The sequence below is a fragment of the Mastacembelus armatus genome, chromosome 15, assembly GCF_900324485.2.
Source record: "Mastacembelus armatus chromosome 15, fMasArm1.2, whole genome shotgun sequence".
NCBI lineage: Eukaryota > Metazoa > Chordata > Actinopteri > Synbranchiformes > Mastacembelidae > Mastacembelus > Mastacembelus armatus.
Window position 1 is genome coordinate 9,899,872 of NC_046647.1, and position 27,605 is coordinate 9,927,476.

The window sequence follows — 27,605 nt, forward strand, 5'->3', positions numbered from 1 at the left end:
TGTGTGTGTTCAGACGATTATAATAATGAAAATGGGTTGAAACTGCCCTGATGTCTGTGGTCTCCCATGTTTTTAAAATCGCTGTGTGTCCTCATACAGTTGATAGAAAAGCGGTAAAGCCGCAGTTACCAGTGACGTTTAAACGTGTCCGGTCACGTGACGTGAAGCGTTTCAGAGCAGAGAAACAAGTGTCGGAGCTCCACTGCCATCCACGCAGCTCCACCTATCACTACTAACAGCCAGACCGCTTTACTGACTGGTTCACTCACTTTGCAGGGCAGAAAGCACCTCAGCACAAACTGTTTTGGTGGTCGTCACTCAGCGTCTTGTTTGCTGACGTTACACCGAGGTTAGCTACCGTCAACGTCCCGGTTGGCTCACAGCAAGGTAAGTTACGTGTTTGTTTATTAACTCTATGGTGTTTTAAGATGTGGTTTGTTGTTTATTACCGCCGGTGCTCCACCTAACTGTTTCCTACTTTGCCGGTGACGTTACCGAGAACAATAAACGAGTAAACACATCCCATTAGCGGGAGGCTAACTGAGCGAACCGTAACGAGCTGTAACATTGGTACGGTCAGCGCTAATGCGAGCTAGTTTTCATAAGCGAGTCAAGTTAACCTTATTAAACGTAAGTACGCAGGTTCGTTTTAAGGACTCCAGTTTCGTTTTAAAGCAGCTAACCATGACACTCATGATTATTTGATTAGCTGAGCTAACAATCTCCAGATTAAGTTCTCCTGCTGTCTCCGTGTGGTCCTGTCGTTAATACTGATCATGATGAAGCTGATCAATAGCGACAGCTCATATTGTTCTTATGATCTAAAATAAAAAAGCAACTTTACATCCTCTTAATGTTTTGCTTCTATTGGGAGGCAGCTCATGTATAGATGTTAGTTGGGATACGAGGAGGAACATCAGACAATACAGCTATAGGTTTTAAAGACTCTCATTAGCAGCAGGTTTCAGGACAGTATTTGGACACACTTTTAAATTACCAGCCGGGGATCATTAATTCCTAATATATCTCAGCTGTCCAACGAAAGAAGTTGAGCAATGCTATATTGTGAGAATCTCTTAATAGTAACAGGTTAAACTGTGATGCATTCACTGACAGGGGCTTCATCATAGACTGATTAGTTTAGCTCTTCATGTGTTCTTGTGCATAGGTTATAAAGGGATAAACATAAGCAGACTCCTAGCAGTCTTAATATTTTCTTCAGCCATACTGTGGTCCAGTGATGCAAAACAGTATTGATGGGAAGCCTTTCAATAAGAAACACAGTTCTGCTCATATCAGTTTCATAGCAGATAAAAAACAAAGGGCTTGAGAGGTGTGACTCTTCACAAAATGTTGAAGGTATTTGTGCTTCTGAATGTTAAAATGAATGATTTGTTTTTAACAAATTGCCATGCTGAACTCAAATGTAGATCACTTTTGATTGAATTGTTTTTTGTGTTGTCAATCAGTGCATCTATAAATGTGAAAAATGAAATAAGCACTCCTCACTAGCTGAATTCGCTGTCTGGCCTAGCTTTGTCTGACAAAGTTAAGTCTTTTAAGTTAATAATGTCCAAGGAACAGATAGTAGAAATCAGCTCTTCATATAATACTAAACCTCATATTCACAAGACCGCAATAACATAATGCATGGCATTATAACTATATCACTCAATTCAGTAGCTGCTGCTTATAATCTGTTAGGTTTGTATCAGTTCAAGCTGTCCTTTACAATCAAAGGACAAAGGGGAATGAATACACACCACAGTTTTTTGAAGCTAGTTTCAATAGTAAGATTACTTTTGCAGAGAGAAAGCACTGGATTTATACAGCAGTGGGACTATATTTTGCTGCTGATTTTAGACTAGAAGCTAGGTTTAGTGATCATCTTTTGTCATATACCAACTTTAATTTGTCGCCTATCCAATGTCATTCTTGATATGATCTCCTCTTTGGTGTTGAATTTACAAAATATCAACAACAAATTTTGATCATGTACGCATCAATCTGTGTCAGCATAGGAAGAGGTTTCATTTAAACTCTAACATATACTTTTTTTTTCATTCCTTTTTTTTCTATTTTCTGTATGTTTTTTGTTTTCTGTTGTTTGAACTTATTTGACATATATACTGTGATGTGATTATGGATCTGTACTCTGACACTATCCTAATCTGTGATAACCAAAGTTCAGGCACTGACCAATTATCAGTGATTTACAGGCTAATGTGCAATCAGCCATTTTCATTGTTGAATAATTCATGCCACGGTGATATTGTTGTGCAGCAGAATGCAGTCATATTAAAATATTAAGCAGGTTTGTGAATTCATAAGATGAGCAGATCATGATTGATTCCAAATGGTTTTCATACGGCATTAATACTTGTGAAAACGTGAAATCTTTCACTGTCGAAACTGTTACCTTCCCTATAAGGTGAGTAATCTTCTAATTCTTTTTTATATTAATGTTGCTGATAGGTATCAAAGGTGATTGTGGAAATGTGATTGAGACTGTACACAGTTATTGGGGTCATCTTATTAATGTTAACTATTTTATCCTGTACAGTTGGCTTTTTTAGTTGCAAAAGCAGGGTGGCGGATGTCACGCTAGTGTTACTTGACTAATGCTAATCCTAATTAATAAACTCTGTTTTAAAACCTCTGTTCAAATATTTAACTTTCAAATGTTACAGGAATAATGACTCACATCCTGATGGTAAATACTGTAGGTTTAAATGCACATTGTGCTGAATATGTTTGCTATTGCTAACTGTCGATGGAAAGCATTAGTGCCATGTGATTTCTGAGGCCAATTTCTCCATGCATTAAGATGGAGGTACACTTAACAGTAAACAGGTTTGTGCCTGCCTTATTATGTAATAAACATGCAGCTCAGCCTGATTGGAGCCGAAAGATGCACTGTTTTGTTTGGCCTTTTTTCTTTTTATTTGTCCTGGTGGACGGTTTGCTCTGATAATGGTTGTCTAACTAGTAACATATATTATCCCAGACACTTAGACAACCCTCATTGTTGCCTGTGGAATTGCAGACTCACTCTAGACTGAGATTCAGATGGACAAGTATAAGATTTTGTCCCCACTGTTTTTATTCCCTTAATGTTTATTTATATTTTGAGAAAGTGTGCAAGACTGATGGTACTATGGCAACAAGCATCAAGTGGAAAGGTGGTACAGTATTTCAGTGATGCTGCGTCATGCTGTAATTACACAGTGCTCTTTACATTGTTCTAGACATTGAAATGATAGCTCATTTAGCTTTCTTGAGACTTTTGTCTAATATTGACCGTTAGTGAATTCACAGAATATAACATGAACTTATAGAATTAAAATAACAGATAGAATTGCAAGAACACACACTTTTTTTTTTTTTTGGAACATAATTAGCAAATATTTGCTGTTACCATTTTTATGGTTCTAAATGTAAGTCTTCTCATCTTCATTATTCTAATAATAATTATCATTATTAGCACTGTAAATCTTAGCAGTTAAAACTTTTAAGTTAAATTTCAGGAAAAAAAAAAACAATTTGGGGTTAAATTTAAAGTATACAATTTATGTTGTGTTCTGTGTTTTATTAAAGGCATTCACTAATTCCACTACATTCTGCCTAAATCATACTTGATTGGTGGTTGTAGCCATTGTCCAAATTCATGTATTGTACTTTTAATATCACTTTAAACAGTCAACATGCACAAATGGACATACTGTAAACAAATAAGTATTTAAAATATTTTTTTAAATTGGCTTTGCGAGTGTCCTTAAGTGTGGAAGGAAACCTACTCAACGTGTTTCTGTATGCCACTACATACAACTGCTTCTTTTGTTGTTTCGTGAGAAACATTGAATGCAAATATAACTTGTTTGTTTAAAAGAAAATTCCACAAGGTATGTAAACAAATGGCCAGGAAACCCTATTCAAAACATAAAATAAATTGTGAACAAAGCACGGTTCAATGCAATAATGTAATAAGTTACCATGTTAAAAAAAAACTGATAATTCAACTATGAGTAAAATTCCTGTTGACTGTATGATTGTTGTGTTCAACCCCTCTAAATTAAAAGCAAATACAAGTGACATGAGAAATATATACAGGCTACTACTACATTTTCAAAACTGAACATTTTGATCAATCAAATATGCATTATTCAACATGTTTATGCTCAGTATCATGGGAATACTATAATTTAGGTGTTACAATGAGTTGTTTTTGTGGTGTGCTGAAACGCTTTTAAGATGTTAGTATTGAATCTTAAACAGTCTGAACTGTGGTCCAGGATGTGCAGCAGTGTTGCTGAAGGCACAGGGGGGTATGTTGTGTCCTCCTTGGGTTGAGACCGGTCCATTTGAACCCTGTGGTCTCTATCGGTTTATTGTTCAGCTCTGGCTGCGTCCCTCTCCACTGATGTCACAGCATTCCAGGGAGCGGATAAATGAGTTAGTGTTAGGGCAGATGAGCAGCATTATGAATGCTGCTGGTAATATTGGGTCGAAGGGCACAAGTATAGCAGTGCATGTATGTATAGATTGAAGAAGGTACTTAACTTCTCAGGTTTTCTTTCTCAAAATGTCAAACTCCATGTTTTTTTTTTTTTTGTTTTTTTTTTTTTTATGATCATGTCTGCTCACACTTAAATCTGCAGGAATGTTTTCAAACACCACACCTGCCAATACTGTAGGCCAAATGATTTTGGCTGTAGCCAAAGCTTGTTTTGATGTCTCATCAGATGACTACAAGTATTGATTGGATTGTTGTTGTTTTATCTAAGCGGGACTTGCCTTACCCCTCATATTTGCTGTTGTTTTTAAATGGTCCTCTTAGTCTCTTTCCTGTCCAAGTATTAGTCAGTGAATATGGACCTTAGTGTTTGGAGACCTCACCAGAATGTCTGAAGTACGCCTTAGTGTATGTCTTCATCTGTGTTTTGCCATTGCAAGTAAAAGGGCTACCTGGACTTACTCAGGATGCTATTACGGTACATTTCTCGTATGACTTATTACCCCTCATACACTATTAATGTTATGTCAATGTTTTCCATCATTAGCTGTGAGGTACAGTACCTTGTTAGGTCAGCTGCTTGTTGTTTCTTACTGAAGTGCATCAGAGACCTGAATGCAGAGTGAAAATGAACAGAATATAAAGGCTACCACAGGATAGACATTGATCCTGACTTGTCAGGGGTTGACACCCTAGTCCTGAAGCTAAATTAATATCAAAGGTTTCTCCAGCACTTCAGTGGCTCCTTTTAGCTCTTAGCTCGTTGCTTTAGCCTTTCAACCCAAATAGAGTGAGTGACTGTTTTTACCAAACCCCAATACATGACTCTGCACAACAGTTTTCCGGGAATTCAGAACAAAGTTTACTGTGTGTCATTGACACATTATAAAGGCCATGAACACAGAAAAGAAAGTGTACAATGTACATTTTTAATGATTACAAAAAATTTTCAGTTGTCAGTCAAAAGGAACTGAAACATGTGACTGATGAGACAGAAATGTTTGCCTCTGTAAAAAGGGACTGTAAATATTAATTAAGGTACCTTTTGAAATTCCTCAGTATGTACATACTGCTATCCATAATGGCTAAAAAGCAATAGGAATAATTATCATACTTGGTGCTGAAACATGCTGGTCTCTTATTTACAGGTTCACAACATCATGCAGTGAGTTATGCACAGAGTGTTGATATTGATAATGGCCATCTGGGAGGCACAAGGATGCACCGATTCAGAGAGCTGCCCAACGGTGCTGCCCAATAACACAAAGGACTACTGTTACTCAGCTCGAATTCGCAGTACAGTGCTCCAGGGCTTGCCTTTTGGTGGGGTACCAACTGTCCTTTCCCTTGACTTTATGTGCTTTCTGGTGAGTCCCTGTCAGTCAATTGAAGTGTGCAGTTACTATAACTGATATGTATGTTTTTACACCATTCAACAAAATATCCAAATTATGATGTGGTGTAAGCACCTCAGTTTTCCCATTTTCTTCACACCTCTCAGAACTGATGTGAAATACTCTAAGAATGAAAACAACTTTTTGTGATTTTTGTTATAGTTCTCTGTAATGTAAATAAAGGAATTTGAGGTCACATCCACTGTTTATTTTCTACTTTTAGGGGCTGCTATTAGTGTTCTCCGTCTTGAGAAAAGTAGCATGGGATTATGGACGCCTCGCTCTGGTGACTGACGCTGACAGGTAATTAGAAGAACACACTGATCCAGACTTGGAAGCTCCTGTACTAAGGCTTTCTGGAGCTTCTTATGAGTCATGGAAGCCGTGACATTATGGTCAGCATGTACTCCCGCATCAACTGTGGAATTTGCTATGTTAAAATCACTTTCTTGTATGCTGAATACACCATAATACTTAATGTTTGGTGTTTGGTAGATATTGTCCAAAGTTAACTGTTTGTTACACAGGCCCAAAGATTTAACTTCCACTAATAATTTTCCTTCAGCTCAAACCAGCTTTAGCTAGAAGCCCTTACATGTTTATCTGCCAAAGATATACTTCAGTAGTACTAGGCACTTGGTAGCCTTTCACTCTAGACATTAGTTAACTTTCAAGAAATTCTTTGTTCTTGTTTTGATGGTGGAGTTACGTAAATTTCCAACAGAAGCAGACATCACAAGGAAGGTACTCCAGACAGGAAGTCAGCAACAGCAGTTTTCTATGTAATGGCAATAATGCACTCTGAAATTGTCATGCTGTGTCACTTGTTACACAATTTGTTTAATTTGAGATGGAGAGACCAGACTGTTGTTGGAATATGGCTGAAATGGAGGAAGAAGAAACAAATGATTAATAACCATTATCAATTTAAATGCCCCTTTAGGTCCATTTCCCAGACCACTTTAAAGCCACTGTCTGCTTCTAAACCCCAGGGACTGCAGTTCCCGACTATTATATGAAGTTATCCTGCCAGATATCTTGGGATTATTTGAAACTGATATCTACACACTGATGTAATAAAGAGAAAAGCTGTGGATCGCCAGTCAATAAGGGCTAATTCCAGTACTCCTTTTAAACTTCTGCACCATGAGGTGAAAGCAAGGGTTGGATCAGAATTGGGGCAGAGGGGGAAATCAGACAGCACTGCAGTCCTTTTTGACTATGAACCCTGGAAACTACATGACACAGTGCTCCATCACCTACATCCCCCTGGTGTGTTTGTGTGATGTTACAGCTACACTATTTTTGCAGCTGCATGTGAGAAGAGAATGGGGTTGCAGCATGGTGGGAGGATGGGAGGGGGGTAGATGCCTGGGACACTTTTGTAACAGACAGGAAATGAGTTTGTTGTCTCATGACCCTGTGCTGACTTGGGATCTTTGTCTGTCTCTCTTTTCTTTTTGAATTCTGAAAAGTGAATGTTACCTTCCTCGAAAGCATGATTAAGTATCAAAAAAGGGGTCTAAATTTTATGTTTCTGTTATTCCAGCTGCAATAGCCATGACTCTCAACTAAAATGAATAAAAGGGTTCTTATATCATATGTGTTAAATGCGTTATATGGCTGGATATTGTACACCAGATTGAACAGAAACCTTCATTTGTATGCCTGTGGTGTGATTTGCTACCCCAGATTTTCTCTGAACCAGCACCCTTACTGGCCAAAAGGGGCATTTTCACTAAACCTTGCTGAATGGCTGTGTTTTGCTTATTTTATTTTATTATTTATTTTTTTATTTTTTTCTTAGCAGAAGAATGGATCAGCGGTACAGTCGCCTGGATGATCAGGAATAGTATGTTATCTCTCCATATCATAAATTCACTGCCTTTTTCTTCTCTTCTCCTCCCTCACTGTAGTTAATCTAACTCGTAACTCTTGTCCACTCTGTTCAGGATGCTGTGGGTTTCAACCTGTTTCTCACTCTTGATTGTTTAGTTTTCTTTCTCTCCTTCTTCAGGCATTTACCAGTGCCAGGCTTGAAATCATTCACCTCTCGTGTCACTCTTGTATTACTCCTCTAGGTTGTCCCTGTCCTCTCTCTCCATCCTAATCAGATCTGTGTATGCTAATCTGTGTATTGACCTCTTTATGAAGCATGGACTTCTTCTGTGTAAGCACACTGCATGAGCCGCGCAGACAGGATGCTTACAGGGAGAGGTAATGCTTCCCTGATCTTTGGTTGTTCATAGACGCGTCCTAATATGATGCACCTACAATATACCCCATCCACTAGACTTGACATGAGCCATTTCTACTTTTCACTGAAATGTGGGCGAGGAGGACAGACGGAGGATTACAGCCGCAGGCTCTCTTCTCATTCCATTAGACATCTCTTAGAGCCTTAGGTGACATCATCCTATCATGTAGTATTCAAGCACTGAGCCAGTGTTGAGTTCCAGCACAGCCTGGTCTGTCTTCATATTTTCCAGTCATGAATAAATCAAACTGCCATGAGCTCCCTAGGCAGTGTAATCAAATTAAGATACAGTATGTAATAAAGCTCTGATGTGTTATGACTAGGAGAACCTGTGACTTTGCTGGACAAACTCCACACATCTGCCTCTTGTTGGTCACTTGGTTTGTATTGTTTTCTTTGTGAACGTTTTTTTCTGTAGAGCTTTGCCTTCTAACTTTTTACTGCAACCTTTCCTCTGACAGTGAAGTGATTCAACCTGTGCAAAGTAGGCTCTTTATTCCTAATGCTGCATGAAATGTGGCTGCAGGAATTCATCCTGTGTTTGACTGCTTTACGAACCCAAATCATGCAGCATAAACAGGGTTGAATCTCTTCGGTCCATTTCAGGGCGTGCATTTGTGTGTTTTGTGTTGTCAACTTTTCCCATATGGATGGTAATGCCACTGTCCTGACACACAAATAACTTACATCACCTCACAGTAGTTGTATAACAGCATGCAAATTCTGTGATCTGTGTTTTCTGCATACAGTGTAACGTCAGAGACACCTGAACGCTATGAACGCCTCACCTCGGTTTCCAGTTCTGTAGACATTGACCAGAGAGACACAGTGAGTCTGATTTTGTTCTTACATGAAAATGTTGTGTATTGTCCCAGAAATCTAAGGCCATGAGTAGACTGGGTTCTGTGTGCATGTGATTGAAGACATGTTCATGTAAGTCCCAAAATACTCTACGGGAACAAGTTGGATCAATGGCATGTATGTAAGGGATCAATCGCATGCACAAGAAACTAAGTATGGACAGGATGAAGCCTTGGCTAAAATAAGTCTTAGAGAAAAGTGAATGTGTACCAAAACTAGGACTGAATACAGGATAGAGAGCAGGGGAAACCTGTCCATCTATAGGAGAGAGACATGGGTGGGGCATGGTCCCCTAGCATCTTAAAAAAGGAATGATGAGAAAATAGGATACAGACATGTCTAAAAAAGGGAAACTAATAATGGAAAAACCTGTGAGACAAACCTGTTACCTTAAAATGAAGGAAGATGGTCTAAGGGGGTGGAATCCATCCCTCTGACTAAAAGTATAAAGGTAGAGAGTTTAGGAGAACACGGGTAGTATACCCTGGGGCAGTATACCCTGGGGTAAGCTCATTGTCTGTACTATGGTTTGTGAATAAACACCTGTGAACTTGGATCCAGTTGTCTCTACTGTTTGTGATCCTGTAGAAGAGTATTGCCAGCTATACTTAGGAATATTGACTCAGTTATAGTATAGTCAAATTGAAATTTTCATGGAAAGCATCAAGGTCGTCAACACACGACAAAAAAACCATGTTAATCTTGATCTCATATTATTGTGTGTTTCATGTGAAAACTGGTACAATACCTTAGCTTCTCTACTGTCCTCTTCCTTAGGGTTTCTGCTCATGGCTAACTGCCGTCTTCCGCATAAAGTAAGAAAACCTACTTACAGCATACTGGAAAAGTGGTGTTTGACCTCAATTGCTAACTGATGGATTGTTGTCTCTGCAGGGTTGATGAGATCAGGGAGAAATGTGGTGAGGATGCAGTGCATTACTTGTCTTTTCAGCGCCACATCATTGGACTGCTAGTAGTGGTGGGAGTGCTCTCTGTGGGCATCATCTTGCCTGTTAACTTCTCGGGAAACCTACTTGGTGAGTTCATAATATTTTATTGCGAGAGGATACTTGGAAATAATTTACAGTATAGATGCATTTTTGTCTAAAGTTTTGCTTTTTTACTACTATTGCTTTTATTTATTTATTTATTTTTTTATTAAAATGTCCTTCCCATGAACAAAAGTATATAAAGCTTTACAGCCTCCTCTAGCACATAGGCTCAAAGAATAAACATTTTCCATACAGAAATGTGAAACCTGGAGTACCTGCTTATATCTGTAAAAGTAATAGAAACTTAATAATGTTGTGAAATGTTGTTTATGACTAGATTGTGATAAATTTCAGTCCTTTTTTTTTTTTTTTTTTTTTTTCTTCTGTTCCAAAATTGAGCCTGTACTGCAATACTGCAATCCAGGTTTTTTTTTTTTTTTGTTTGTTTTGTTTTTTTGTTTTTTTTACTTTCATGTTGCTGCAGACTTATGTCAGGGTCTTCCAGCTGCAAATAGGTTTATTAGTTCAAGTGTAAGAGATGTTCATTGGCTGTACTAACAGTGACCCAAACACTGATGCTGGCTCTTTCTTTCTCTGACTACGGAGCACTATGTTAGCCAGAGCGAGCAGGACTCCTGGCCAGTTAATGAGCCACCGGTGGACATGATCCTATTTGGTATTATTTTAGTGAAAATGCAAATTTTTAAAATGTACTGAGCAAATAAGCTGGTACTGTAAACTTAAAAAAGGCTACACATAAACTTAGTTATAGGGATTAGTAGTAGAGACAGCTGCCTTTATGAAAGTATAGTATGAATCGAATGACCTGCTCTAAGAATATGTTACACCTTATCATGCCTGTTTTTCTTCTTTCTGAGAGTATTTTCATTTTGTGTAGGAAATGTTCTGCAATTTCAACTGTTTTTCATATTTTTTGCTGTATTGTGTGCAGTGTAACAAAAGCAAAGCCCTCCAGACAAGTTATTGTCTTGTATCTTTTATTTTTTCTACAGAAAACAATGCCTATAGTTTTGGTCGGACCACTATAGCGAATCTGGATACAGAGTAAGTCATTCTCATACCTTCAGTTTATTTAGAACTGAACTTTGAAGACTTATGTTGAGTCATACCTTCCTAACGCTGTCACATAATCCTTTAAAACCCTTTATTCCTCCAGTAATGCACTACTGTGGCTGCACACAACCTTTGCATTTCTCTACCTGTTACTGACCGTGTACAGCATGAGACGGCACACCTCCAAGATGCACTACAAGGAGGATGATCTAGTGGGTGGCATTCAGAAAATAACAACTCTGTCCACTTCTTTTCCATACACACGTTGAAATGTTCTTAATCCGTCTTTTCATTCTCATGTAGGTAAAACGCACTTTATTCATCAACGGGATCTCCCCATATGCAGAGGAGACTGACATAAAGCAACACTTTGAGTAAGCACTCATAATGTTCCTTCCTATTCCACAGTTAATATCTCTCAATCACAGGCTTCTGTTTCCTTACAAAAATTGGACACTACCCTGTTGTCATGGCAATAAGCTGAGCTGTAGCTGTATTTAGGTATATGACAGCCATGCCTTTTTCTTTTAAAGACAGCTGTCTTGTCCTTATAACTTGGACCAGATAGTGAAAGGTCTATCTGTGTAATTGTCCATAATGGAAGCATGATGATTTGGATTATGGACGTCATGTGTCAAGACTAAGGAGGGGGTGTTTGGCTTAACTCCTATTTAACAAAATAGTATTAACTAAAATCTTGTCTGTGCTCCTGCACTGCAAAGAGGTCTCATTGAGTAGAAACACCCCCCCCCCCACACCGTAAAAATGTTTTTACGTTTGTGGCTGGTGCACCCTCCTTTCTTGACTGCTATGGTGAAGATGTCATCTACAGTACTGTACATACAGTTTGATTCTGTCAGGTATATGTAAGTGCTGTAGTATGTCTGTAATTGTGCTTTAAAAAAATGCATCTAGTTTTTACACTTTCCGCCTTTCTGACCTTCTTTCATAGGCTTGCATATGAAAACTGTACTGTACTGGAAGCTCGTATCTGTTACGATGTGGCCAAGCTCATGTATCTTAACACTGAAAGGTAAAAATGTCAATTATAAGTGTGGGTTTCAGCATTTGCATTTTCATAGCATTTTGGGGCTTATTCTCTCTGGGTCCTGGACTGGTTTCAGTGGAATAATCCTCCTTCAGTCTGACATAGCTGATCTTTTGTATGCAGGAAGAAGGCAGAGCGCAGCAAGAAGTTCTTTCTTGATCTACAAAATAAAAATCATAAACCCACCATGATCAACCCAAAGCCTTGTGGACACCTTTGCTGTTGCATCATCAAAGGCTGTGAGCAGGTTAGACTGACATATCACTACTTTATCTTGAAACAGCAACTTGCTTAACAAATGATATGAAACAAGATTTTTATCAGAAAACGAGGAAAGTTGATTTGAGAAGCAGAGCTATGTCGGAAAAATAAGTCTAGCCTGCTCCTGATCCTAGAACAACCAGTCAATAAAGTGTTAATTCATTTGATTTTTTTTGCATCATTCAGATGCAAATAAATGTGAAAATTACATTCAGCTGTTTGCATACATTCAGGTCTAAGATCATTTGACATGGTCAATTATTGCATATATAAAGCACATCAATGCAAATATAGCTGCATAAATGGAAAAGTTCTATGATTCCTTTTGATGATGAATTGCCGAGTTTTGCCTGCTGCCATTTCACACTATCTGACTTATGGCCTACACTGTTTCTTCAAAGATGCTTAGCTAACAGTAGCTTGCTGTTGTCTGAAGATGACATGAATACTGACATGAATATGTCATCTAATTGCTTCACAGCTGGTAAATAATTTCAGTAGAGGTCCAGTTTTACATGCGTAAAATGTACTGAAGTTAGTTTTGGTTTCTGCATTCTGCATTTGGTAATTGCAGGATGTTTTCTAAAATAACTGTTTGATATATATGTCATTGTATTTAAAGCTATCATGCAGTTAACCCTGTAAATAAACTGACTTTTAATATTACTGTAATGTAATGATTATTATGTATAAAATAAACATAACAGGCGTGCTCTGATGCAGTTTCTTTGTCTTTCAATAGGAAGAGGCAGTGAGCTACTATACCAAGCGGGAGGCACAACTAAAAGAAGACTACAGAAAGGAGCGAGAGAAGGTCAACACAAAACCCTTAGGAATGGCCTTTGTCACGTTTCAGAATGAGTCCATAACTGCCATGTAAGTATTCTTCCAGGCAGAGAAACAGGTAAATGTGTATTTGTCAACATATTACACATCTCTTGATGTTATTTGTTTGTATGGATTTTTGTTCTTAGAATTCTGAAGGACTTTAATGCTTGCAAGTGTCATGGCTGTCACTGTCGTCAGGAACCCAAGAGTTCCCAATTCAGCACCAAGCTTCACACATCCAAATGGACAGTCCGCTATGCCCCCGATCCACAAAATGTCTATTGGTAAGAAGAATTCAAATTATATATTTTGTACTGTCCTCTTAATTTTCATGCTGAAAAACAATTAGCTGTCAGTCCGCTTTGAGGAGATTTTCCTCACACCAGATGACAAACCAGTTTTTTAGCTGCAGTATCAGTTTACTGGCCAGCTGTGTCCATAACTGCAGGTCATCACTCATTGTTGAGCTAACCAGTACAAAACCTTTATCCCACAGGGAGCACCTGTCAGTGGGAGGATTCTCGTGGTGGATCCGCTGCTTCGTCATCAACTGTGTCCTCTTCCTTCTCCTCTTCTTCCTCACCACCCCTGCCATCATCATCACCACCATGGACAAGTTCAATGTTACCAAACCAGTGGAGTACTTAAATGTGAGTCTTTAAGCTTGCTCTGTCTGACTTTATTCATGGCTTATTTTGTGAATCAGTAGAGTCAGTCAGAACCTCTTTATCTACTCAGTGACAGGAGACTTTGCAAGAGAGAGTGAAGGAGAAGAAAAAATAAGCTTTAGTGAAACTTCTGTCACAAATCTACTAAAGAGACAAAGAATTCACCACTCAGTTTCTTGACACAGTATGTCCATGTCTTTCTGTTCTTTCCTGCAGAATCCAATCATCACCCAGTTCTTCCCTACCCTGCTCCTGTGGTCCTTCTCCGCCTTGCTTCCTACAATTGTCTACTACTCTGCCTTCTTTGAAGCCCACTGGACCCGGTATGCTGTATACTTTGTACAGTCAAAAGTTCATGTCATCTTGTCCTTATTCCCATTCCCGTCTGGTGTCGATTATTTGGGCTTGTTGTCTATTTTTATTCTATGTAAATGTTTAATTTGGTTGTACAGGTCAGGGGAGAACCGGACCACAATGCACAAATGCTACACTTTCTTAATTTTCATGGTCCTGTTGCTACCCTCCTTAGGACTCAGCAGGTATAGCACATTTTTGATTTTCCACTACAACGAAATGTAAAATATTTCATCAATCCCAATATTTTAACTTTCCTTTCATTCCTTATATCTCTGCAGTTTGGAGGTTTTTTTCCGCTGGTTTTTAGACAAAAGTTTCTTAGCAGATGCTAAAGTGAGATTTGAGTAAGTATCATATTATATATATCATATATTTCAGTGCAACTCTGCAACACTAACAACAGCACACTAAATACTTTAGGTTACATGCCTACAATCATTTTGGATTTTCCTTGACCTTAGGTGTGTGTTCCTTCCTGACAATGGTGCCTTCTTTGTGAACTATGTGATTGCATCTGCTTTCATTGGTAATGCAATGGAGCTGCTGAGGATCCCTGGTTTGCTTATGTACATGATCAGACTCTGCCTGGCTCGCTCAGCAGCTGAGCGGAAGATTGTTAAGAGGGTTAGTGCGTCCCCTGCTTACTAAGTTAAAATTATTACTCTTACTTTGTGCAGACTTTACTGTTGATTTACTTTAATTATATACTTTAAGTAATTGATTAAATCAGAATGCCTAGTCTTTGTCACCTGTCTTAAATCTGTACTGTGTGGGCTACTGGTATCAACACAAACTATATGTTTTAATTTAAAAAAGAAACACTTTTTGAAGACATCAATGTGGTAATGTGGTAGGCGTTTGCCAGTATTTATTTATTTTTTACTTTTTAGAGAAACAACTACAGTAATTGAATACAGAATATACTGTATATCAATATAAAAGTCGTTATATTGTCTCTGCAGCACCAAGCCTATGAGTTCCAGTTTGGGGCAGCTTATGCCTGGATGATGTGTGTCTTCACTGTGGTTATGACCTACAGCATCACCTGTCCAATCATTGTACCTTTTGGTGAGTTCTGCTGGTTATTACCACTGTCAGGCTACAGCTCTTTCACATCAGGATAGTGTACTGATGAAATGACTGCAGGAGAAACATAGAGATAGCAGGCAGCTTACTGTGGTTCTGTTTTTTTATACTGACGCTAATCATCAAGCTTCATTGGATTAGTTTCCCTAATGGTTGTCTCCAATGTCTGTTCAGGGTTGATGTACATGCTGCTAAAACACCTAGCAGACAGGTACAATATGTACTATGCCTATCTGCCATCTAAACTGGACAAGAAGATCCATTCTGGAGCAGTCAACCAAGTGGTCGCTGCTCCTATTCTCTGTCTCTTCTGGCTTCTCTTCTTCTCCACTGTTCGCGCAGGTAAGAAGAGGGCTCCACCTACAGGTCGCTAATGCTGTAACACATGCCCAGCAGCGAGACACTGTTGAACCAGTCCCTTTTGCTTTTCTTCCTCCAGGCTTTTCAGCAGCAACATCCATGTTCACATTCATAGTATTGATCATCACAATCATTATATGCCTCTCTCATGTTTGCTTTGGACATTTTAAATATCTCAGCGCTCACAACTACAAGGTAATAAGCTGGGCACCCATTTTGAATACTACTGTTTTTTTTTTTTTAAATGATCTGTCCCAATATTTCAGACCAGCACTGTATTCGGCTGCTTATGGTAAATGTGTTTTCTGACTCAGATTGACACCCAGGATGTGGACGGCATGGAGAATGGGACTTCAGTCTGCACTCCTGCTGCCAACAAAGCAGCGGTATTTATTCAGTCATGTTTATTTGGTGTCAGTGTGTGTGTGTGTGGGTGTGTGAGCGCGTGTGTGTACTGGTGCTGACCATCGGGTAAATGGAAAAATAGGTTACACAGTTTTAGTTTGACTTGGACTATGTGAAGGCAAAAAGAGCAAAGTCTATTAGATGTTGCATAACAGTAAATATATAGAAGATTGGGAGGGCCTACACACTGCCTCCTAGAAAACAAACACCACTTCTGATTAAAGAAACTTCCACATGCTTAAAAATACATCTAATATCTGCAGCCTTTCTGGATCTGTCAAATACAAATGAACTTTTTAATGATGCACAACTACTGCAGTTTTATTTTGGGACAACCCTGGGAAGGAATATACCTCCTTACATACCCGAGAACAGATTCTATTAAGAAAAAGGGTTAGAAAATAAAGGCAGGGATGAAGCAGTGAGACAGGACAGGACAGTTTTTTTTTTTTTTTTTTTTTAAACTTTAATGGCACCATGGTATTAGTTTTTGGCTTGTTATTCGTAGCAATGTCAAAGAGTTGCAGACATTATAGCCTTGATTTTGGACTTGCTGTAAAAACTCATTTTAAAGCTGTGTCTACAATCAGATAATCTGGTCTGGACATATTCATTTTATCTTGCAAAGCTGACTCACACGCAAACTATTCTTCAGTGTTTATGGAAGTCCCCCAGCTGTATAGTATTGAATTTCATATGTTCAGATCTTGTCAATGAAGTGGTAGCTTGCCATTGTTTGAAAACGATTAGCAGCACCACTGAGAATCCCAGTTGGCCCTAAATACCCAAAAACCAAACTAGCAAAATTGCAGAACATGTAATAACCCTAGAAACAATGCTTTGATAATGAAAACTTATTCTGAAACACAAACTGGCATTAAAACTTTAACAGCATATTTCATTTTCTTTCCAACAGCAAATGTACATTGCTCAGGTACTTCAGGACCCAAATTCAGAGGAAGCTGGTTCAGGCAGTGGTGAGGACGACGGCCAGGGGTCCTCACAAGATGAGGATATGATCAATGTCCAAAATGGCTTGAATGAGGACTTCCAGTCTGGTGAGGACAGCCTCATTGATAATGAAGTGCGACACTGACACTGTCCCTGACAGGAAAAAAAAATACCGTAAGTTTAACTTGAGTGCACTGGATATCTGAATTAAACTAGGAACTGAACCAACTATTCTCCAAAGCATCTCAACCTCTATGGAGGAACTCTACACTAACATAAGCACACTGTCTACTAAGGATTAAATGGATCACCCTATTAGGCCTCTTGCATTTCCCTCACAGGGCCTCCCGATACCACATCTTCTGTGTACTTGCATAGGGAATCTAGTCTGACGATGTGCCTAAGCCTCGATGTAGCTGAGGCACCCCCTAAAACACTGCACATGGACCCATGAAAGAAAAACACTAATGCACAAATGAAGAATGTTTTGCCTTGTCTTATAAGGGGAGTCATTTTCTGTCTGTATTTCCTTAACGATATTGCACTTCAGAGGGACCTGGACTACATGCTTGAGTTTCACTCAGGTGCTGTAGTACAGCTTGCCTTCAAATTCAAAGGGTGGAGGGATTTTCCATTTGTGAAAATCCCTAATTGTCATTAGATGCTTCCCCTAAATAAACAGCTTATGAGAAAGGAGAGCAATAGCCTAGTCTGCAGATCAGGTGGTCTCAAAACGGTTCTTCCACTTCCATAGAAACCTTGAAAACTCATTGCTACTTACACTCCTGGATGCTTTAACACTGTACAGCTACAAAACTCTGGATTTGTAAAAAAAAAAAAAAAGCCTTTGACGTGATATTTATTTGTAGGCACAGAATTTTACATGCTATCAAGCTTAGTGCATTAAAAACTGTGGAAGAAGATAACTGGTATATCGATACACTACACTGATAATGATCCTTTCAACGTTCTGTCTGTGAGCCTTTGTTGGGACTGCTGGTGGACTGCTGCTACTATGCTGCCCCCAGGACAATCCTTGCACAGCTGCTGCAGGTGGACTGGAGGCCTAGAGCCTGTTGATCCTTTTTGTGTTGTTCAGAGAATGGAGAAAGGCCTTTCTGGGTGTTTCTGGGTCAGTTTCTGATGATATTCATTGTAACTGATCTTCATCTATTGTTTATTTGTACCTTTTTTTTTTTGTCCATATGTTTACATCTTTATGTGGGGATTTTGAAATTAACATTCAGTTTGGCTACTGATAATTTTACAAATGATCTATATCTTGTCACTCAGCTCTTGGTCAGGTCTTCAATGTTAGATTTTTATGTAGAAACCTCATCATGTACATGCCAGTGGTTATTGTTACAGTTTCTCATTTGCTAGTACTCTATTCTGAGCTGTAGGTTGTTAAACTCAAATTGCGCAATTTTGTTAAACATATCAAATCTTAGATGATGCTATAGAAAAGAGTTCAGCAGTTACAGCAGTGAATAAGGTCCTATCTGTTTAGGGTCATTAATTATATTCATTGCTTCTTCAGTTGTTATTAAATACTTGTGTAATCCGCCCCCCAAAACTGTACATCGGCTTTGCAAATCCAGTTTACCAGCTTGTAAGGCCTCCCTCAGAACATAGTAATGAACTACAATTCACACTTGATGAAACATGCAGATTAACATATACATGGGCCATATGAAGCAGCTTCTCTTTAAGGTATTAGGAAGAAGTTGATGAAAGGAAGAAGTTGGACAAAAAGCCCATACTTTAATATCATAAAAACTAAGTAGCGCAGTGTCCACACAATTAATCATGCTTCTGTTTCTTCCTGGGATAAGACAACAATATGAGCTTCCTCATAAACAAAGCAAGCAAGGCAAAGTGCTACAGACAAAGTACCACTACAGTCTGTCATTTTGGCCAGTTACTATTATTGGACCATAATATGAAAAAATGTATTGTCCAGCTGCTCAGAGAACCTCTGTGTGAAATGTGCACTAATCCTACTTTCACTTATATGATTGACTGAGAAGAGCAATGGCCCCTGTGGGTTTGATGACAACAATGAGCCTAAATTGTTTCCGTAATTTGTCCATGGGTATATTAGGACCACATATGGGTTTATTATTATTGTGTATACTGGATAATTGTTTGACACCGAGTTTGTTGCTCTTCTCGTCAGGATGAGGTGATTTTTATTATTTTTTTTTTATACCTCTTCATTTTTATATCTGCAATGTCTTGAAATCTCTGAATGTGTCCTGTCCCAATAACACTGTCCAACTCTCGAGGAGATACATAATCTTATTTTGTCTAACAACTTCAGCTTTTAAATGATGAATGTAGGTTAATTCCACAACTTTTTGTGAAATCAAAGAGGCTAAATTGAGAGTGTGACTGCTGTATTCAAACCGCGTAAAATGGAGAGTTCACTGGCTAACCAGAAATTGAAAGGTGTAAAGCGAAACTTGCTGGTGTCCTGTTCCACGTTATGCTATCTCATTTAGGTACAGATCTACATGATTTTCGTTAGTCTTTTGCTAATTCCAGGTCTAGGATTCACATGATGAATCGTTTTATTTTAGATTGTCTTCATAAGATCTGTATAGATGGAAGGTTCACTGGAAATAAGTGGATTGTTTTTGTAAACAGACACTAACAGAAGTTCTCAGCCTGTTACTACACTGTATGGGGTAGGATATTATCTTTGCGTCTCAAAACTGCACAATTGGAACGTGTTTTTGTGTGCTTTGCTGTTTTTAGTTTTACTATCTTTCTAGATGGGAAGAATAAAAATAGCAGCTCTCAGCATTTGACCGTCTCATTTGAACATTATTTCCAAAGGGCCATCTGTACAGATATACAGTATATTCTGTCTGTACTCTCCCTCCCCTGCTCTTTGAACAATAAATCTGTACTTAATCAAGTTTGCCAATAAGAGTTTCTATTTAACCCACCCTTGGTTTACTTGGTTAAAATGATATAGCAGACATCACATTATCCTTCTCAATGTGAAAACTTTACTTTTAATAATGAATGAAAGTATAATACTCCCCAGTACACTGTTTTGCTGCATCGGCCTCTTGGTCTAGTATAACAAGTAGGTCATGAGTGCTAATGTCCGTAATCTGAGATTGGTTGGTTGGTTAGTGGGTCTATTGACTTCTCTACCTGTGCTTATCTTTGTGTTTTAGCAGCTACACTGTAATAACTTTAGCATTTACTGTCATACAGTAGTTATGACCTTTTGGATTGTGGTTTCCAAATCTGTGCAACATGTTTTTCTATAGCCTGCAGTAAACAGATTATACTATAATATAGTATAACTAATATAGTAACTATATACTAATTGTCAAGGTGAGCAGCAACAGATGATATGCCACACTAAAAATGTGACTGTGGAGTCTTATTGCATATTAACCTTCACACACAAACCACATATTTATCAGTCTTGTCTGTGCACTGCATCGTGGCAGCACAGAGCCCATGAAAAAAAAAAAAAAAAAGCAACCATGTTTACTTTCCGTGCAGTCTGATCTGCACGGAAAGTAAACATGGTTGAGGGTGTTTCAAAGTGACGCCTGTTCCGTGTGAAACACTTCCGACCTCTCTCGGGGGACCCGACCCGGGCATTGGGAACCACTGATTTAAGCTCTTGTAGTGTGGATGGGCTGTGCGTCTTATTTTAAAAAAGGCACTTTACCGGTGCAGGCTGTGTTTAGATGGGCATATCAGAGGAATGCAGGCAGATGGGAGGGCCGGAGGTTGTCGGGGGCGGGGGTGTGCAGTTCTCAGTGTCCGACACTGGGTGCTGCTGTTGCTGCTGCTGCTGGAGAGGGAAGTCCTGCTGTGCGCTTTAAAGGTGCGACGTGGACGGACAGAATCCCACTGGTATTGTCACTAACCCGAGAAATGAAATCCAGCGACACACCGAGAAAACAGTGGCAGCTTTCAGGAAACAACACTAAGACCTAACAATAGCACATCTGCAAACCGCTGCATGCAGACGAAGAAGAAGTCGCCGCCATGGACGGGGGGCTGACTATTACTTTTATATCGGTTGCGATGTTTGTAGGTTGTTTTATACTTGGATTCGTCCCATTGTTGTTCACACTTTCTGAGGTAAGTGTTGCTTTTCTTTTCTGCATAAAGTCACAGTCATCAGATTATTCAGTCCCGATGATGAAATGACTGAATATGACTTCAACCCTTTTTATAATCGACTGTTTATCTTTGCTATAATGGAGTTTTATAGCATCCGGCAGCGTTTTGTCTGTCAGATAGAAGGATCAGACTGATCATCTGACCACATGATGTGTTGGTCTCCAGAAAAGCCTTAAGTTCGTGGCCATCCTGGGAGCAGGACTCCTGTGTGGGACAGCTCTGGCTATCACCATCCCTGAGGGAGTGGGCTTACTGGAAGAGGCATGGAAAGGTGAGCAACTACCGGACAATGAACTGGAGTCACTATCCCACTTCCTTGGTTGTCTTGCCAGATGATCAGACACAATCCACGCCACCCTTACACAAAATTTGCACCTGTGTTTTATTGTAACCATCTGAAAAGAGTGAAGCACACCAGGATGAAAGCAGCCCCAGTAATCTATGCCTTTCTACCATGTTGGCTTTTATGTGGATTTGATCAAAAGCTCATCCGAGCCTTCATCTTCTCTTTGCAGGAGCTTCCTGTTCCTCTGATGTGCCATTTGGTGTCAATGCCAGTGAGAAAAATACAACTTCCACAGAGGGAGGCCTTCCAGCTCGCTTTTTCATCGGACTGACTTTAACTTTGGGCTTCGCCTTCATGTTTATAGTGGATCAGATTGGAAGTTATGTTTCCATGCATGGCAAGTTACCAGAACACTCACACCAGCTTCATTGTGCAGACTATCGACTCTATGAATATGTTCCTGTCATCACCACAACACGTGTAATGTCTCATTCCAGACAAAGCCACCTGTCTGCCCAACAGCGCCGGAATCACAGCCACTCTGGGGCTGGTTATTCATGCTGCAGGTACCTGTACAGCACAACATTTACTGCATATTCCTCTACTTGCCCTGGGTACCCTTGATGTTTCAAGAAATGTGAGGCCACAAACACAGAAAATTCCCCAACAAAGCTCTGGAGTTGTTAATGTCCCCATGTGACTCAGCATGTGATTTACTTCAGCGCTTGAGTCTCGTGTGTTTCAGATGACTTCATAGCATAGTGTGGAGGCTTTAGCTCTGTTCAGATCAAACCTTTAACTTTTATGGTCCGACCCTGGGGAATTTGATACATCAAACCGGGCTCATCTATCAGTCTGCTGTGGTGTTGTAGAGAAAGTGCACAAACGCCCATTAACAAGACCTTTGTTTACATATAGCTGATGGATTTGCTCTGGGTGCTGCTGTGGCCACAGGTCAAGTGACAGTGCAAGTCGTAGTCTTTTTTGCTGTGATTCTACATAAGGTGAGGTCTACCGGAAAAACATTTCAGCGAAATACACAGCAGTACCGCTCACAAGAGACATATTATAGAGCGGAGAATAATGCCTGACCTATTTTCTTATCTCTTAGGCTCCTGCAGCTTTTGGTTTGGTCTCCTTTCTGATGCACACAGGCCTTGAAAAGAAGCACATTCAGGGACATTTACTGGCCTTTTCAGCTGCATCACCTCTAGTCGCCATCTCCACTTACTTCATAATACATGCAGTAAGAAAGTACACACCAGCCTCATGTGTCGAAGATTGTGTGTCAGTGTTGTTATCGTGGTGTCTTTGTGTCCACAGTCTGGCAGGTCACCTCAGAACCAGCTCAGTGCAACAGGTGTGGGGATGCTGTTCTCAGCCGGGACTTTCCTCTATGTGGCCACGGTGCACGTTCTCCCGGAGATCAGCAGCAGAAAGACAGACCAGCCGCCCTCTGACCTCCTGCAGCACGCTGGGGCTGAGCCTCACCAGCAGCACCACCTGGGGCTTCTGGAGAGCTTCACTCTCATTCTCGGTGTCGGGCTTCCCTTGGTGTTGGCTCTCGGGCTGCGTGATGACTGATTAAATAGCGTCAGGGCAGTGAGCACGGTGCTGCCACACCTAAAAGGAAAACTTTGAGTATCTGTGTAACACCTGATACAGTGTAACTCACCTGTAGTACACAGTGATGGTGTTTGGATAACACTGAAACAGTTCAGCAATTGCTTGTATCTCAAGAACTTTAGATATTTTATAGTGTCGTCAGTGCAATGAGTTTCCATTTCAAGAAAAGGTGGAGGGGATCGTTTGTTGCCAGTGCTCTGCTTTATAGGAGCAAACAAATCAGTGGATACTGCCTGTTACAATCAGACATCTAGGTCATGTATTTTAAAATCATTTCTTAGTTTGTTTATTCAGTGATTTAAATGTGCAATAATATAATTTGCCAATGCACAAGTGTGAAGTTTTTGTGCCAGTGTGTGGCAGGTGCCCTGGTTGATTTTGAGAATTTCTTGTGTTTTCACTGTTTCCTCCTGCTTCCCTGTCAGTTCAGTCTTTATTGCAGGCAGAGCTTTCCATTAAATAGAAACAGGTCTTCTCATGCTATGATGGCCTGTTGGACTCCATAATGACTTACTATTATTAGTTTTCCCAACTGATTGTTTTTCAACGCAGGAATAAACTAGCTTATGTTGATTTTAATGTTATAGTTGTCACCTTAGATCTGCCTTTTATCAACTACCCCAGTAAGCTGGACAGAGGTGTGCTATGCAGAACCGCTGTCCAGTACAGATATTGAAACAAAATGTCAAAACATTTTACACTTTTAAAGTGTGATGTTCAAATGCTGTAAAGCTGTAAAATCTCAGAAACACAACACTTTGCCTTCTGCTCCCTGTGAAGAAAGGCAGAGCAGCTCTGTGCTAATTTATGGAAGACTGGTATCATCCACGGCCAGCAGCACTGAATCTGTCTTTATTTTGGTTACAGTTGTTTCTTAAAAATGGGCTTTTGTTGTAATTTCATTAGTCAAACATTTCTGTTTTTTAATGAATTGGCTTCATTCTTCCTTGGTTTTAGTGGCTAAAAACTATTAAAACTGTATTAAATCCACAGGATTTGCACTTTCTTGTTGTATACTATATATTCAAAATGTATCCTGTATATTTTGCAGTTAACTATGGTTCAGTAGCAATGTCAAAACATCTGCAGACATTTATACAGTATATACATAGCACTATGTGCACTCCTCCAACAACTACGGTTCTACTTCAATCTTGTAATTGTATAAAAAACAGAGACACAGTGATGTGGTAAGATGTTGACACAAGCCAGAAACAACACAATTTAAATATTAACCTCTACGCTCTTATTGCTCGTCCCGTGCACTGCAGCTTGGCTCAGCTTCAACCTGCCTAATTCTCCCATAACCACTCCTGCATGTGGTGAAAATCACTCTGGCTGACTTGTTTACAGCTCACAGACAAATGCAGCTTAACATGAGGGGCTACAGCGAGATATGACTTAATTTTATGGGTGTTATAATCAGAAATGGTTGGGAACAACTGCAGGTATTCTGATCACCACAAAGTCAGGCAGAACTCTAGTTTCTTTGTAACTAGTTTTTATTTAAATCTTTCAGATTTAAAATGGAAAATATAGAGCACAGTCTTGTTCACTCTTAAGCTGTGGATTCATATCAAATCAGACTGTGCCTTTGTGAGTCATTGAAACCCTATGAATTACAGCTGAGAGTGTGCAAACACCACAGGTCGCCTCTTTCTTTTGGCTGCACCCATCAGGGATCGCCACAGCGGGTTAATTGAGCCGTATGATTCATTTGGCACAAGTTTTATGCCACATTCCCTTCCTAACGCAACCCTCTCATTTACTTGGGCTTGGGACCAACACTAAGACCGCACTGGCTTGTGCAACCTCACTGGCTGAGTTTAGTGACCCCTGGTCTTCCAAGGTAGTCTCCCATCCAAGTACTAACCAGGCCTGGCTTAGCTTCCGAGATCGGGCGCAGTGTGGCCACTTGTGCAAACACCACACTTAAGCTAGGAATTTTCAGTCCTGTGAAAACAGCTTTGACATGATAATGATCCTTGATATTTACGTAGGGCTTCTCCCTCCACCAGCACCCGTTATTCAATATTTACATATTTGCATTCATGGCACATCCTTGGCTACTTTCCTAAAGGTTCAGTGTGTAATAGAGCAACCTATTAGCAGAAATGGATTGTAGTTTTAATAAATATGTTGTCATTAGTGTATAATCATTAGAAAACACCAACCACTGTATTTTCTTAATCCTAGAATGAGCCTTTTAAATCTACATAGGGAGCGGGTCTCCTTTCACAGACGCAGCCATGTTGTGCTACCATATTTCTACAGTAACCCAGAATGGACAAACCAAACACTGGGGGGCTCAGAAGGTTGTATTCAGCAAACTTACCACTAGATGTCACAAAATTTTTTATGTTTTTCACATTGCACTTTAAAATTGCTAAAATGGGGGGTGTTTTTTGTATTATTTCTATATCTGCCCAGTTGAAATAATTTACTGCAGCTTGTACTCTAAGCAACACTGGTAATTGTCAGTTAATGCCTGAACTGTACTCAAGCCTTAGAGAGGATATGCTGCTATTTTTTCTGAAGCCATTTCATTCACAGTTTCACGCGGCTCATGGAGGCGGACAGCTGAGCCTCCAGAGCCATCTGATCAAAGGTTCGACTGTGCGTCTGCTCTCTAACTCTCTCCCTCATGTGAAAGGAGGCCCGAGCCAACATCTGCGCCTCCTCCTGTATCTGCTCTCGCTGTCGCCACAGCCTCTCCCTCCTCCACTCCTTCATGGAGATGTCGCACTCTCTGACCTTCCTCATTGCCTCCTCCTCTCTCTGCATCTTCTCTCTGCACCTCTGGTGGCAGATCTGCCTGTGTTTGTTGAGTTGTTGCACCTGCTGAACTCTGTTCCTGTACTGGGCCGTGGCATGCAGGGTGGCTCTCTCCATGCGACGCTGGCTCAGGTGAACCAGGACCTGTTTGTGTCTGAGCTGCTGGACACTTTGCATCTTGGCTCTCAGCTGTGCTCTCTGGATCTGCTCCTCGATTCGAGCTGCCTGTTCCTGCAGCTCTCTCTGCCGTGCCTCTATGACCTGGGCATGTTTCTCGCAGAAGTGTTGCCGCTTCATCTCAAATGTGCTCCTCATCTCTGCCTCTGCTTCCTCCGCCTGCTGCTCTACCTGCTGTTTCAGGAGCTTGTGTCGTATCAGCTCCCTTTGATTTTCCTCTTGCAGCCTCTTCTTCTCCTTCTTCTGCTTCAACGTTCTCCACTTGCTTGCGTTCTGCTCCCTCTCCACTGCTACCTGTCTCTCCCTCTCTTGTTCCCTTTTCTCCTTCTCTTCCTTCTTTCTCAGCAACTTTTCCTGGTAGCATTTGCGTCCCTCTGCATCTTTCTGTGCAGCCTCTATCTTTTCTCTTCGTTGTGCCTCCACTTCCTCCATCAGCCTCCTCCAACGCTCTCCTTGCAGCAGCACTTCCTGCTCAAGTTCTTTTGCTTTTTCTTTCTCCTGCTGCTCCTTCAGCATCCTACGGGCCTCCAGCTCCTCGTGCCAGCGTTGCATACTCTGCTTCAGCCTCTTCCTCCTCTTTTTCTCAGCCTCAGCCCGCTGTGCCTCCTCCTGCCTGCGAGCTTCCTGTCGCTCCTGTTCCTCCTGCTGACTGAGCTTCCGGCGGACCTGCTCCTCCTGGTGCTTTGCCAGCATTAGAGCTGCTATCTTGCGGTCTCTCTCCGATACTGTGACACACATCTCTTTGTTGATGCCCTTGGTGAGACTCTTTACTTTTATGTGGGGAGTAATTAGGGAGTGTCTGAGTTCTCCCAGACGGAAGCTGCAGACTGTGTTTCTGTCTGATTCTGTGTCTCCAGCAGCAGAACACGAAGCTCTGATCACAGATTCCCCTTTAATACACAGATCTGCATATGGGATGAATCCTGTTGTCTCAGTATCCTCAGAGTGATCCTTCAGTTTGGTGACAGGCAACACCTCCAGGCCTGAGACTTTATTACTGTCTGGCCATCTGTTCCCAGCTGCCGTGATAATCCTCTTGCTCTCCTTTTGGCTCCCTTGTAAAAGTTTCATTCTCTCCTTTTCGTAGGATTCGTGCAGAACTCTCACTGTGTCAAAGGGCGCTTCATGCTGTTCAGCAATCAGGTAGTTTAGCGATTTAAGGAGAAGTTGAACAGGTTTGACACCGAGTCGCGTGCAGGACTCCAGTGACTGGGGGCTTGTTATAACATACCGACTCTTCTCTGCTTCTGCCGACTTCAAGTTATGCAGGTCCAGCCGAGGCACAGGAGATGCGGACGTCAGCTCTCCCATGATAAAACGACAGAAAAAAGTAACTGGATGGCTAATTCAGCTGCTCCCTGTTGCTCCTGCTCTGTTCTCCTGTATAGTCTTAGGGATTTCCAGCATGGAGAGGTCATGAAGGGATTATAGCTGCCTCTTTCCATGCAATCACTGTGTCTACCTCTACTTCAGCTGCAAAAACACAAGGTTATAAATGTTTCTTATAAAGATATGAAGGCAGCTT

At 40.4% G+C, this 27,605-nt stretch overlaps 3 protein-coding genes across 6 annotated transcripts; 2 read left to right on the top strand and 1 right to left on the bottom strand.

The window, feature by feature from the left end:
- The first annotated feature begins 122 nt into the window (after positions 1–122).
- Positions 123–19,981, top strand: LOC113132266 (CSC1-like protein 2). 4 transcript variants are annotated; one of them, XM_026310252.2, is made up of 24 exons: positions 123–387; positions 5,662–5,880; positions 6,131–6,210; positions 8,062–8,124; positions 8,914–8,992; positions 9,803–9,840; positions 9,920–10,062; positions 11,031–11,082; positions 11,195–11,303; positions 11,395–11,465; positions 12,044–12,124; positions 12,263–12,386; positions 13,143–13,276; positions 13,375–13,512; positions 13,725–13,878; positions 14,113–14,219; positions 14,349–14,435; positions 14,532–14,597; positions 14,715–14,877; positions 15,216–15,321; positions 15,514–15,681; positions 15,779–15,894; positions 16,014–16,085; positions 17,021–19,981. In XM_026310252.2, exons 2-24 carry the CDS (start codon positions 5,686–5,688, stop codon positions 17,198–17,200), a joined length of 2,526 nt encoding a protein of 841 aa, XP_026166037.1. In that variant the 5' UTR covers positions 123–387; positions 5,662–5,685; the 3' UTR covers positions 17,201–19,981. The 4 variants fall into 4 exon arrangements, with proteins under 4 accessions (XP_026166037.1, XP_026166034.1, XP_026166035.1 ...); XM_026310249.2 differs by lacking the exon at positions 8,062–8,124 and adding an exon at positions 7,715–7,759 and having other exon boundaries at positions 125–387; XM_026310250.2 differs by lacking the exon at positions 8,062–8,124 and having other exon boundaries at positions 125–387.
- Positions 19,982–20,851: 870 nt separating this feature from the next.
- Positions 20,852–24,118, top strand: LOC113132275 (zinc transporter ZIP9). The gene is made up of 7 exons (XM_026310264.1): positions 20,852–21,174; positions 21,382–21,487; positions 21,732–21,899; positions 22,000–22,068; positions 22,421–22,506; positions 22,614–22,748; positions 22,826–24,118. Exons 1-7 carry the CDS (start codon positions 21,079–21,081, stop codon positions 23,084–23,086), a joined length of 921 nt encoding a protein of 306 aa, XP_026166049.1. The 5' UTR covers positions 20,852–21,078; the 3' UTR covers positions 23,087–24,118.
- Positions 24,119–25,675: 1,557 nt separating this feature from the next.
- LOC113132268 (coiled-coil domain-containing protein 177) lies at positions 25,676–27,391 on the bottom strand. The gene has a single exon (XM_026310255.1). It carries the CDS (start codon positions 27,389–27,391, stop codon positions 25,676–25,678), a length of 1,716 nt encoding a protein of 571 aa, XP_026166040.1.
- Positions 27,392–27,605: the final 214 nt, after the last annotated feature.

What these genes read in the sequence shown, in the direction of transcription:
- LOC113132268 (XM_026310255.1), bottom strand. Translation starts at nt 27,391, where the DNA reads ATGGGAGAGCTGACGTCCGCATCTCCTGTGCCTCGGCTGGACCTGCAT.
- LOC113132275 (XM_026310264.1), top strand. Translation starts at nt 21,079, where the DNA reads ATGGACGGGGGGCTGACTATTACTTTTATATCGGTTGCGATGTTTGTA. An exon ending in TGTTGTTCACACTTTCTGAG is followed by an intron (nt 21,175 to 21,381) that starts GTAAGTGTTGCT and finishes GTTGGTCTCCAG; the next exon opens with AAAAGCCTTAAGTTCGTGGC. An exon ending in GCTGGTTATTCATGCTGCAG is followed by an intron (nt 22,069 to 22,420) that starts GTACCTGTACAG and finishes GTTTACATATAG; the next exon opens with CTGATGGATTTGCTCTGGGT.
- LOC113132266 (XM_026310252.2), top strand. Translation starts at nt 5,686, where the DNA reads ATGCACAGAGTGTTGATATTGATAATGGCCATCTGGGAGGCACAAGGA. An exon ending in ACTGCCGTCTTCCGCATAAA is followed by an intron (nt 9,841 to 9,919) that starts GTAAGAAAACCT and finishes TTGTCTCTGCAG; the next exon opens with GGTTGATGAGATCAGGGAGA. An exon ending in AGCGGAAGATTGTTAAGAGG is followed by an intron (nt 14,878 to 15,215) that starts GTTAGTGCGTCC and finishes TTGTCTCTGCAG; the next exon opens with CACCAAGCCTATGAGTTCCA.